Raw genomic sequence first — 13,359 nt, 5'->3', positions numbered from 1 at the left:
GGGATCATTAAAAGTTGAAAGCAACTCAATTGCACCTAACACCACCAACATGTATTAACATGCTGGGGTCTAGGAAGTAGAAGGTGAGGTTGCCAGTGGAGGGAAGGTGATGCTTTGTGTGTGTATATATTGGTGGGGGTAACCATTTTTCTGTACTTATGCATTACTTCATTGCTTCTAACCAATCTACTTCTTTTTTTTTTTTTAATGTTTAGCCTATCAGCTCATCACGGTGGTGATCGCAGCCGCAGGAGGTGGGCTTCTGCTTATCCTAGGCATTGCACTGATTGTTACCTGTTGCAGGTGAGTGGTGGGAGTTCAAGTTCTATTTCTTTGCCTCTGCTATGCAAGGCTCAATTTTTACCCTTTTAAAGAAAATTTTTTTAAAGAAAGTTTGGGGTGGTTTACATGTTAAATCCTAATGTATGGCTGATCATTAAAAAAAGGAACAGAGGAAATTCATGACACTTGGTGCTAGTGGGGAAAGAAATGGGAGCAAATGAGACTTTGTTCTCTTTATTAAAAATGAATGTTTAAAAACACAATAAGAAAGAAAAAAGAGGTGAATTGGACTTCATCAGAATCAAAAACATTTGTGCTTTTTAAAGGACACTGTTGAGCAAGTGAGAAGACAACCCACAGAACGGGAGAAAATATTTGCAAATCATATGTCTGATAAGGGACTTGTATCCAAAATATGTGAAGAACTCTTATAACTCAATAATAAAAAGAAAACCCAACTGAAAAATAAGTGAAGGATCTGAACAGACATTTCCTCACAGAAGAACAACAAATGGCCAGTAAACGTAGGAAATGATGCTTGACATCATTTGTCATCAGGGAAATGCAAAACCACATGAGGTACCATTTCACACCCACGGTTGTTGTTGCTGGGCGCCAAGTCTATGGCTATAATAAAAAAAATTAAAAAAGAAAAAATAACAGGTGTTAATGAGGATGTGGAAAAATAGGAACCCGTATACACAGCTGGTGGATTGTAAAATAGTGCAGCCACTGAGGAAAACAGCCTCAAAAAATTAACCATGGAGTTACCATATGACCCAGCAATCCCACTCCTAGGTATATACCCAAGAGAAGTGAAAACATATGTCCACACAAAAACCTGTACATGAATGTTCATAACAACATTACTCATAATACCCAAAAGGTAGAAACAACTCAAATGTCCATCAACCAATAAATGGATAAACATACAATGGGTTATTATTTGGCCACAGAAAGGAGTAAAGTACGGATACGTGCTGCAAAATGTATGACCCTTGAAAACATTACACCGAATGCAAGTGAATGCCAGTCAGAAAAAGACCACATATTGTATGATCCCATTTATATGAAATCTCTAAAACAGGCAAATCTGTAGAGACCAAAAGGAGCCCCTCATGGCACAGTGGTCAAAGCGCTTGGCTGCTTGAACCCAGCAGCCTCTCCGTGGGAGAAAGATGTGGCAGTCTGCTTCAGTAAAGATTACAGCCTTGGAAACAGTTCTACCCTGTCCTATAGGGTTGCTGTGAGTCAGAATTAACTCTAAAGCAGTGGATTATAGACACAGAAGGTAGATGTGTGGTTGTCTACGGCTGTGGGGAACATCGTTGGGGGTGGGGCGGGCGGAGATTAGAGGTGGTTGCTAAGGGATGCCAAGTTCCTTTTGTTCTAAAACTAGTTGTAATGATGGTTGGACAACTCTGTGCATATACTAAAAAACATTGAATTATACACTTTAAGTGGGTGAATTGTATGCTACGTGAATTATATCTTAATAAAGCTCTTATCAGAAAAAAAATAATAATTGTAGCAGGAGTGTGGAATGAATAGCTACTCAACAGTAAACTTGGCTCTAGGCTTTCTGGAAGCCAGTGGTGATTGGGCTCCTACTGGAAAAGGAAGGGAGAAGGAGAGGTTGGTCTCCCTTCTGTGTGATCATCTATTCAGATAAGGGAAACTTAGGACCTTTGATTTAGCAGATAATAAATAGCAAGAATTATCAGGACTTAACAGATGGAGTAAACCTACTGGAGGAAACCTACCAAAGTACCAAGTTCCCTTTTCTACCACTGACATTTTAAGCTATCAACTCTCTCCAATATGGCGGCAGAGTCAGCCTGGGGATTTGCAGCAATTTGCCCTAACTGTCCATCCTTGAATGGAGATCTCTCAGAACACCAAACCTTTGCCTAATCTTTACCAAACTGCCATCAAACCATCAAAGATAAACTGTATGCGTGGAAATAAAATCCTGGGTATGAGACTAGGAGCAGTTACCTAGAGGGACAAAAACTCAGTGCTCAGCTTTTAGCCTTACATTTGCTTGGTGTCCTGTAGCATTTCCTGTAGCCATTTTGGGAAGGAGTCTGTGATCATTGGTTACTGGGAAGGGAAGGTAGTTGTGAATGAGTAAGTCATTGTTTGAGACCGGATACCCCACCCTCCAGGGAGCCACACAGTGACAGGTGTGCTCTGAACTTACAAGAGGGGCCAACACCTAAGGCACATGCTGGGCATTTAGTTTTATGACCCTGAGTCTTTTCCTGCCTTCCCCTCAAAATGTATTTATAGGAAAGTGAGGTAGGAGGAAGAAACTTCAGATTATTTTACTCAGGGAAAATACTGTTAGAATCTTCTTATCTGAGGCCCATTAGGTAGGTGGATAGCATACAGGTGAAATCTTCCCAGTAGGAAGGCTGTCCCATAGTTGTCCTGATCTGCTGAAATGAGAATATATACCTATAAAAAAAATACCTCTACAGGTGCATAAATGTGTGTGTGGAGGGGGGAGGGTTTGCAAACAAGACCTCCTGTTTCTATGAAGTAGTTTTATGTAGTTGACAGAGCATTGGCTGGGGAGCTGGGAGGCCTGAATTCTAGTCCCAGCTCTGGTCGTAGCAAAATGTGACCCAGGGCACAAGTCTCAGCTCTTTGCTGAACCAGAGTTGCCCCATCCCCAGAGACCCTGATTCAGTAACTCTGAGTGAGACCTAGAAGCTTCCCATGTAAATTCTGATGCTAAGCCAGGTTGGACACCGTTGGACTAGAAGGATTCCAAGGGCCCTTCTGGCTCCAGTGTTCTGTGAAATTATGATTCTTGTTTCCCTGGTCACCCCAAGACCCAGTGATCCCTGCCCCCACACTAATCTAAGTCTGCTCTACTGCAGCTGTCTTTAGCTTCCCCATCCCTGATAACCTTGTCCTTTTGGGTTGGAAGATTTTTTTTTCTTTCCCACCCAGTTGCATTTGTGTTTGTATTAGGCAAGTACTGCTACTAATAACAACCATCATAAGACTCCTCAGCGGGCAGCTACCAAGAAATACAGTGGCGGCTTTGGTCTAATGTTGCCTGTAAAATGATAGTTGGTGCTCTCAGAGATACCATTTCTTTATAGAACTCATTCATTTAACTTGTCAAATGTTTTTGTACCCCACAGAAAGAATAAAAATGACATAAGCAAACTCATCTTCAAAAGTGGGGATTTCCAAATGTCCCCATATGCTGAGTACCCCAAGAACCCTCGCTCGCAAGAATGGGGCCGAGAAGCTATTGAAATGCATGAGAATGGAAGTACCAAAAACCTCCTCCAGATGACAGATGTGTATTACTCGGTGTGTATCCCCAGGCTCCTCTGAGAAGTGACGGGATGCTCTTTTGTGGTAGTAAAGGCATTGCAGCTAGTGAAGGGTTAAAGAGAATAGTGGCCATCTCTTATTTGCATATTTTAATATTCGATTACTCAGGATCTATTTGCATGATATTTAAAAGTTTTGGCTTTGGAATGTGAAGGGTAGTTCCTTACAGCACAGTACTTTTATGGGGTTGTAGGAATAGCCCTCTTGTTACCAAACTTGTTTATAAATTATATAGGATTAGAAACTGAAAAGTAGGAAGAATTTAGGGATATTTAGCCCTTGGCCCTTTTGGTTTTATCTTTGTTCTGCCATGCTTTACCTCGTGTGGTTGAGTAGTTAAAATTGGGGGAATAGAAGAAGGTATAAAGAGAATAATTCAATGTAATCATCAACAAGGGCTTCTCAGAGGTTTAGAACACTATCTGCTCCCAAACCAGCCAAATCCATTGCTGTCAAGTCAATCCAACTCATGGTGACCCTATAGGACAGAGTAGAACTGCCCATAGGGTTTCCAAGGGTGTCAGTTTTAAGGAAGCAGACACCTTTCTTCTATGGAGCAGCTGGTGGGTTTGAACCACCCACCTTTCGTTTAGCCAAGTGCTTAACCACTGGACCACCAGGGCTCATTTGTACTTATGCCTACTCAATAACATTTATACACGTTCATTTATCTTCCGATTTTATCTGGTCAAAAACCCGTTGCCATTGAGTCAATTCCGACTCATAGCACCCTATAGGACAGAGTAGAACTGCCCCATAGGGTTTCCAAGGAGAGGCTGGTGGATTTGAATTGCCGCCATTTTGGTTAGTAGCTGCAGTTCTCAACCATTGTGCCTTTACCTGCTCAGTAGGTCTTTAATAATGTGATATGTCCAGCTCTGGACTGCATCATTTGGAAAGACAGGTGACTACCTAGCAAACTTGCTTCTTCTGTCCTGCTTGAAGTAAACCCATGTAATATTTCTGTGCTCTGTCCAGTTCATTTCACATTACACTGCTCCAGCCAGAAAGCAAACACACACAGGAGTATCTGAGCTGGAAAGTAAAGGGATGGCAGGTCATGTCTCCTGCTCTGAGGAGCTGTTTGAGCTATAAAGATAAACATGAAACCTTGCCCCCTAGGGGCTTAATAGCATTAGACAATCTCATTACAGAAACCATAATCCCTCTGGTTGCTATGGGAATTAACCATGAGGATTCAGACTTTGGATGGGAGCAGCGAGTTTGTACATACTGAGGAGCTGTTTGTACTTTTCATGGGCTCACTTTGAAAAATTTGAATCTGGACGAAGAACAAGAAAAAAGAAGTGAGAAGAGTTTGTGTAGCCCCAAACTCAGCTCTAGTTAAAATGTTTTCATTGATATTTCTGCTTTAGGACTTTGCTCTTTGCTATGTTTGTAAAAATCCTTTCACTTTAACAACTGAAGGCATCACAGAGCACATATTTTACCCGGGTGTGCCCACTGCCGTCAAGTCGATTTCAACTCATAACGACCCTTTAGGACAGAATACAGCTGCCCCATAGGGTTTCCAAGGAGCGGCTGGTGGATTCAAACTGCTGACCTTTTGGTTAGCAACTATAGCTCTTAACCACTGTGCCACCAGGGCTCCCTTCAACCTTAGTGGAATGCAATAACACAGCAACACATGGGCCTACGGCACCGGCGTGGTAGGACCAAACTTAGCTGCATGTTTCCATGGCATTAGCAAAAGAGTTGCCTTAAAAAGATATAGTCAAGGACTTAAATGAACCCGATCTTCTTTTCAAAATTAACAGGCTGAGCAGCCTGTAGAAGTAGAGCGTAAGCTTCAGCATGATGCTGTCTACTCCGCAGAGAAGAATACTTTTTTAAAAATCATGGTAATAATCAGAACCATCATCACGCAGGCTTAATTCAGGTCTTTTCCTCCGTTGGCCCAAAGTCACCAGGCTGCCCCATCCATGTGCTTTCAGGTCTCCTTTTAAAATATTGGCAGATGTATTTCAGGTTCCATCAAGAGATGGACCTGTGATGGCCCTGACTTCTTGGTCAGGCCTTGGTTCTGTGATTTGTATCTGCCTTTCTCTTATGTTTATTAAAACGTAGCATTCTTTTTTAGCTATAAATGTAAACTCAGGATTAATAAATGGACTTTTCTTCTTTTCTCTTTGGCCACCAGCCCGCGGGTGTAAGGAATCCTGAACTTGAACGAAATGGCCTGTACCCGGCCTACACTGGATTGCCGGGATCGCGGCATTCTTGCATTTTCCCTGGACAGTATAACCCATCGTTCATCAGTGATGAGAGCAGGAGAAGAGACTACTTTTAACTACAGAATAGAGAGGGAGGGCCCGCTGCTCTGAGCGAGTTACCCAGACTTCACGGGACTGCACCAGAACAGAGCGCCACCGCTGGCTGCTCCCGGGACTTGTTGGAGCCACACTGGAGTGGCAAGCAGAAAGTGGGACAGGCGTGAGGGGAGTGACCACAGTGGAAGGGGACAGATGGGGCCTGTGGATGTGGTACCACAGGCTGCCCATTTGGCACCTTTATCGCTGCTGTGAATGTGAACATGGGCCAGTACAGAGAGAGTTTCTAAGAATAACTGCGACATGGCCACTAGCTCTAAGGCAGATCAACTAAGGTAAATCGCGTTAGGCATCATGGCAAGGACCCAGTTTTTCCTTAGTTTGCACTTTAGTGAATTGGATGAGGAAGTCTCTTTTTGGATTTATTTCAAGACTAATTCCAAAAGACCTCTTTTCCTCAGACACTTCCATAAGCCTCAATTTGGTGATTCATTTGAAGCAAAATACTGGCTGTAGTTATTTTCCTGCCTGGTGCCTACGTGCTAAACGACAGATGATGCTAAACATACCACTAAGGTTTGAAGATGCTGCAGTTTAACGCACAGTATTTTAATATGTTTTTAGGTCTGATTTTGCTACAGTTTCCAAGCCAACTCCCAAAATGAGGACTTGAAATGAGTGAGGCACGGCACACATCTCCAACTTGTTTTTATCAAGGTGGCACATTTACTTAAAATTATCTTGTCCCTTTGCAGTGAAGTCTCCCTTCTTCAAACAAGTCTGGGTCAGGGCAAAATAATGTCTATTTAGTTCAGTTAGAGGCATCCAGCTGCCCCGTGGTAAGCCCAGCAGGCAGAATCGGGGGGCTGGCCCTAGTATGGCCCTGGCGGATGATCTAGCAAGTTGCGAGGTGGGGGCACTTTTTATCAGTGAGGCCATTGTGAGATGTATGGGACTCTGACCGCCATTTTGGAGGCCAGAGGCTGCTATGGATGGGTTAGAATGGAGTGCTGAATAGAGGTGTTGTCTGAGCTGGTATTTTCACCACCAAAGGAAAAGCAACGTGATGTGATTCTGCAGCTGAAGGTGGTTAGAGGGATGGACAACACAAGCATGTCAGAGTTCCCAAAACACCAGTGCTTCAGGAAGCTGTGTGAATTTCTGCGGAAGAATAGGGAGCCTGGATGGAGCACCACTTGGTTTGCTTACCTGCTAGTATTACCTCTTTGATTGTACCCATAATCCTATCCACAGACCCAGTGTAAACTTTCAGCTGCTCAAAGCTATTTGTTCGTTGAAGAAATCACCATCTTCTCTCATCCAGTAATTTCTGCATCTTTACACTACTGTGCCGTTCCCCAGAACCATGGTTATAAGTCAAGTCAGCATCAGAGAACTAAAGACTTCTGGTCAGTTAGGGAGTTGGGAGTTCGCCTTTGGGAAGGAAATTCTACACATCTAATTTCTTGTACCTGTGACATGGGTCCTACAAGGGGGCATATCCAGTGCCCAGTGTCTTTACTGCCTCTTGTGGAGCTGTGCTTATTCTCATCATCTGCTTTTGAAACATCCTGGTTTAGGATGACATGAACACAGAAGCAAAGGACACATACTCTTTTGGAAATGGTTCAACCATTGGGAACAATTCCACACTGGGCATGGTTTTTTCTTCAAGGTTCTCTAATCTCCTCAGAGCTGTGTAGTCCTCATTCTGATGTCATCTTCGTTCTCCTGGTTTTAAGCACATACTGCTGTGTGCCACGGGCCTCCATTGCTCACCATCATCACTCTGCTGAGGTAGGAGTGTGCTTCAGGTGTGATGCATCTTAGCACAGAAATCCACTCATCTCATGGGACAGACACAAAAAATTCTGTTTTTATCAATGGATGCCAGGCTCAAATTTGAGAGCATCATATTGCCCTTTTGAAATCTTGGGTCTTATATCCACCTGGAGAGCTCAGAGCTCCTGTACTCAGCTCACCTGAGCTCACAGACTTGGCACCTTTGTGAGGGGAGCCCAGCTTTCTGGCTCTTTCCATAGCCTCCTTGCTCACCCCAGGACCCTTGGCTATGGGAAGAGCCCAGGTGTGGGATTCATTCCCAGGCATACACTTCTGCCTTCAGCTGACATCACAGCTGACAGATCACCTGTATCAGGGTCGTTCGCTATCAGCTCCACAGTGAACTGTTCTATCCCACAAGAATTCTTGAGAAGAATCCCAGTCCAGAAAAGAGTGTCCCATGAGTTCCAAAAATGCTTTCCTGTTAATTGTCTATATGGGGTGGATTAAGAGTGTATTTTTTTTTAACTGTGAAAAAATGAGACACCCTGCCAGGTTGAGTGAACATCGTACCTACAATTTCTAGGGGGCAGTGGGGATGGGGAAAGCGCAACTCAAGAACCATGAGGTTCTAAGAAGTGCATGGCTGTTCCCCAGTGCTAGCTGCCCACCTGGTGAGGCAGGGAGAGGCTGGCTTCACCCCTGCTTGTGGGTAATCATTCCAGGAGGGTTCTGCCTGGGCTGAGGGGAAATGGCTGGTTGCCAGGAGCAACCCCTGGACGGACAGCCGGGCTGGGCATGCACCTGGCAAACAGGAACTCTCCGCTCTGACCCAGGTGCTCCAGCGTCTGTCCCCTCCTGTAAAGTGTGAGTCATGCATTTGGAGCACCGTGGGGTCCCACAGCTGGCGGAAGGTGAGAGGAAGAGAAGTGTGACACTTGAGTTGCTTAAGCTTCTGTAGGGAAGAGCCCAGCCAGATGGCACCTGTGCGGCTTGAAGTGTTCAGAGCTCACTCTCAGGTGGGGGAGGTGCTCCCCGCTGGCCTCCCAGCACCTGGGGGTTTTGTGTAAGACCCACCACCACCCGCTGCTGTTGCGTCCGACTCATGACAACCCTGTGTGTGTCAGAGTAGAGCTGACCTCCATAGGGTGGATCACCAGGCCTTCCTTCCGAGGCATCTCTGGGTGGACTCGAACCTCCAACCTTTCAGTTAGTAGCTGAACACATTAACTGCCTGGGACACCCAGGGCCATGCAAGTTCTCTTAGTTCCCCGATCTTTTCCTCTTTTCCCCATGAGCCAGCCCAGGGCACTAAAGTCTGTTTATTGAGGGGATGCAGCTGACATCTCTTGTGTCCTCCCGTGACAAGGCTCCATGCAAGGTACTTGGCCTCAGACACCCCTGAGAGGTAGGCATGAGAGAGCCCATTCCTCAGACAGAAACCTGCAGAGAGGCAAACTAAGTTGCCTTGTAAAGCTGGGATTCAAACCCCAGTCTGCCTGGCTCTTCTTTGCACTTTCCACTATCCCTCTCAGCCTCACCATCCAAAGGGGACAAGAGAGAAGAATGGGCTTAAAAAATAAGTTCTTATTTGTCTTAAAGAGCCTAAGTATTATCAAGCAGTAGCTGACCTACTGGCATAAAGTGCAAGAAAAATGTTGAATCCCCTTTTGGAAAGTCCTTCCCGGTTTGTTTTTGCATATGTGTTTTTGAAGGTGGCAGTCATCACGAAGAAAATCGTGGCTGGCCTCACTTAGCAAGGAGCGCGTTGGTATGTGGCTTTGGGTGTGAAGGTGTAAAGTGATGGCCTAGATTTTTTAGAGACATGGCCAGACTTGGTGTCCCACTGAGGGCTGCCTGCGTCAGAGGAGACCCCGAGAAGACTCGAGACATGTTCCCGTAGTAAGGCCCCGGCTCCCAGCACATTGGGAGCGCATTTTTGTGAACCATTACCAGAGTTGGAAACATAGTTTGTTGAATGTCTTAAATGCTTGCAAGCCTTCCTCCTTTGAGAGGAAGTTTATTTTCAGGAGCAGCTAAGTCATTTAGAGCCAAAATTGCTGAATGGGTGGTGTAATTGAGCTGGCTGATAGCATTTGAGGTTGGAAAACAAGACGTGACTATTAAGTTCTTGAAGACATGACTCTTGAAGTTGGCTTTGAGGGCCCTTCCCCAGAGGGAAGGGCAGCATCCTTGGAATATGAGGCTGGATGGCTGCCCAGGAAAAGGCCTCTGTGGGATGATACTGACTCAGGTGTAAACGGTCCCCAAGCAGGCATGTTAGAGGCCCTTGCACTTGGCTTTGTGGTGCCCCCGTTCAGCCATTTTACCCACCTGCAGGTGCCCGGGTGCCCTGTAATGCTGCTCAGCTTTGCCTGAAGAAGCTGGGGCTGCACAGCCCAGTTGCCCTTGGCTTAGTTCAGCCTAACACATTCAAAACGAGGGTTTTGACCTCCAAGCTCTTAAGTACCTACCCTGATTGTTAGACCGGAGCACTTCTTTAGAGAGAGGAGGAGAGCAAAGTTTCGTATCTCAGTATTTTGTCTCTTATGTAAAAATGCACTCAGTATCAGAGAGGTTTTTCTGTCTGAAAGCTTCTGGGGGGATTAGAAAGGACATTTCATTTGCTTCTTGACAAAGTGGCATTCTGAGGTTCTCATGCCTTTTTGGAAACAGAGGCAGGACTTTGTAGGCTTGGCCTTTTTTAATCCCCCGAAAAGAAAACTGGCTAAAATTCTAGGACCATTAAAGTATTACATGTCAATTAATTTGTTTTATAAAGTATCTTTTCAATAGTGTTGTTATTGTTGTGTGCCATTGAGTCTATTTCCGACTCATAGCGACCCCGTGTGACAGAGTAGAACTGCCCCATAGGGTTTTCTAGGCTGTAACCTTTACGGGAGCAGATGACCAGGTCTTTTCTCCCATGGAGCTTCTGGGTGGCTTCGAACCACCAACCTTTCAGTTAGCAACTGAGTGCTTAACCATGGTGCCACCAGGGTTCCCTTCAATACTGTTATAAACCATCATATCTGGTGTTAGCTCTTCACAGACAAGTCTGTGAAACCAAAGGGGCAATTTAGATCTAAAAAGAGATGGCATTTTTCAGAAGACGTTTTAGAGAATTTTCACATGAGGTCCTGGTTGTATTTTATTCTTTAGATGCATCTAATTCATGTCAGGTGCAGGGTTATTGGGTAGCAAGGATGGGGCAAGACAGGGAGGGAACCCACCAGTCTCCCTGGCAAACTAACCCAGCTCACTTATCTTTCTGTCCTACCTTGTTGGCCTGTTCTAAAAGGAAAGGGGACATTTCATCCTGGATTGCTGTGAGTTTTGTTAATGTTTGTGTCGCTGGATTTACAGTTAAATGAAGCATATAGCTGGACTATGAACTTTTTCAGTTTTCCCATTGTCCCGGATTCCTCTTTGTAAACCTTTAAACCTTAGCCCCTGATCGACTGTGTTAAGTCCACTATGAGAATGTTATTTAAAGTTGTGTTATAATTGCAACCTCCACTAATTATTCAGTACTGTAGCAGCAAAGTATTATTTGTAAGAATTTGGTTATTTTTATACTTATATCCACTATAAGTCTGGCGTTCTAGTCAGTCAAATGATGCAATAAAATTAATATCATTTTCATTGTGTGTTTTGTCTCTTAATAACAAGCAAACCAGACCAGAGTGCAACAAGTTATTTTTCATGAGGCATCGCCTCAACAGCAGGTCTGTACAGTGAATTCCTGCATGCCGAATGTAGGAAACCAACCAACCAACCAACCAGGTGCTGTCAAGTCACTTCTGACTCATGGCTACCGCATGTGTGTCTGAGTAGAACTGTGTTCCGTGGGGTTTTCAAGGGTGTGACCTTTCAGAAGCAGACCCCCAGGCCTTTCTTCCAAGGTGCCTCTAGGTGGATTCAAACCACCAACATTTCAGTTAGTAGTTGAATACTTAGCTAATTATGCTACCCAGGGACTCCTTCAAATAACTGAGTCACTTCTGTGTCCTCAGTGCCAAGTGCAATGAGGAAATACACTTTTTTTTATTATGCTTTAAGTGAAAGTTTACAGTTAAGTTACTCACTCGTACAAAAATCCTAATACACACATTGTTGCTCACCCTGTAATGTGACAGCACACTCCTCCTTTCCACCTTGGATTTCTCATGTCCATTCAACTATCTCCTGTCCTTTTCTGCCTTTTTATCTCGCCTCCAGACAGAAGCTGCCCATTTAGTCTCATGTATCTACTTCAGCTAAGAAACACACGCCTCACCAGCATTATTTTATGTCTTATAGTCCAGTCTAACCTTTGTCTGAAGAGTTGGCTTTGGGAATGGTTTTAGTTTTGGGCTAACAGAGAGTCTGGGGGCCATGTCTTCTGGGGTACCTCCAGTCTTAATCAGACCATTAAGTCTGGTCGTTTTACTGGAATTTCAGTTCTGCATCCCACTTTTCTCCTGCTCCATCAGGGACTCTGTTGTGTTCCCTGTCAGAGCAGTCATTGGTGGTGGCTGGGCACCATCTAGTTCTTCTGGTCTCAGGCTGATGGAGTCTCTGGTTTATGGGGCCCTTTCTGTCTCCTGGGCTAATATTTTCCTTAACTCTTTGGCATTCTTCATTCTCCTTTGCTCCAGGTGGGTTTGGACCAATTGATGCATCTTAGATGGCTGCTTGCAAGCTTTTAAGAACCCCAGATGCCACTCACCAAAGTGGGATGCAGAACATTTTCTTAATAACCTTTGTTGTTCCAGTTGATCTAGATGTCCCCTGAGCCCATGGTCCCCAGACCCCCACCCCTGCTACTCTGTCCCTCTAAGTGTTTGGTTGTATTCAGGAAACTTCTTAGCTTTTGGTTTAGTCCAGTTGTGCTGACTTTCCCTGTATTGTGCGTTGTCCTTCTCTTCACTTAAGATAATCCTTGACTATTATCTAGTTAGTGAATACCCCCTCCCTCCCTCCCCATCCGTGTAACCATCAAAGAATGTTTTCTTCTGTGTTTAAACCTTTTCTTGAGTTCTTATAATAGTGGTCTCATACAATATTTGTCCTTTTGTGACTAATTTCACTCAGCATAATGCCTTCCAGATTCATCCATGTTACGAGATGTTTCGTGGTTTCATCATTTGTCTTTGTTGCATAGTATTCCGTTGTGTGGATATACCATAATTTGTTTATCCATTCATCCGTTGATGGGCACTTAGGTTGTTTCCATCTTTTTGCTATTGTGAACAGTGCTGCAATGAACATAGGTGTGCATATATCTATTCATATGATGGCTCTTATTTCTCTAGGATATATTCCAAGGAGTAGAATTGCTGGATCGTATGGTAGTTCTATTTCTAACTTTTTAAACTTTTTAAGGAAGTGCCAAATCGATTTCCAAAGTGGTTGTACCATTTTACCTTCCACACCAGCAGCATGTAATTGTTCCACAACCTCTCTAACATTTATTATTTTGGTTTTTTTGGATTAATGCCAGCCTTGTTGGAGTGAGATGGTATCTCATTGTAGTTTTGATTCACAATTCTCTAATGGCTAATGATGGTGCCCTGAGCATAGAGGAAATACAATTTTGATGGATGGATGGTTGGACAGATGGATAGACATTAATGATAAAAAGCCTAATTCAGGTGTAACATCT

The 13,359-nt window shown here is 44.2% G+C and overlaps 1 protein-coding gene across 4 annotated transcripts in view; it reads left to right on the top strand.

Annotated features, from left to right (window-relative positions):
- The window catches only part of HEG1 (heart development protein with EGF like domains 1), a 109,187-nt gene extending 96,462 nt beyond the window's left edge, over nucleotides 1-12,725 (top strand). For 3 of the 4 annotated variants that reach the window (XM_064292600.1, XM_064292554.1, XM_064292516.1), the window contains exons 16-18: nucleotides 216-303; nucleotides 3,441-3,615; nucleotides 5,801-12,725. In XM_064292600.1, the coding sequence (XP_064148670.1) occupies nucleotides 216-303; nucleotides 3,441-3,615; nucleotides 5,801-5,950 (413 nt within the window). In that variant the 3' untranslated portion in view covers nucleotides 5,951-12,725. The remainder of the gene's footprint in view (nucleotides 1-215; nucleotides 304-3,440; nucleotides 3,616-5,800) is intronic. The other variant, XM_064292635.1, reaches the window with a different exon arrangement.
- The last annotated feature ends 634 nt before the right edge of the window (nucleotides 12,726-13,359 follow it).

Source organism: Loxodonta africana, chromosome 1 (genome assembly GCF_030014295.1).
Source record: "Loxodonta africana isolate mLoxAfr1 chromosome 1, mLoxAfr1.hap2, whole genome shotgun sequence".
Classification (NCBI taxonomy): Eukaryota; Metazoa; Chordata; class Mammalia; order Proboscidea; family Elephantidae; genus Loxodonta; species Loxodonta africana.
Note: the sequence above shows the minus strand (reverse complement) of the source record. Positions and strands in the feature narration are given on the sequence as shown.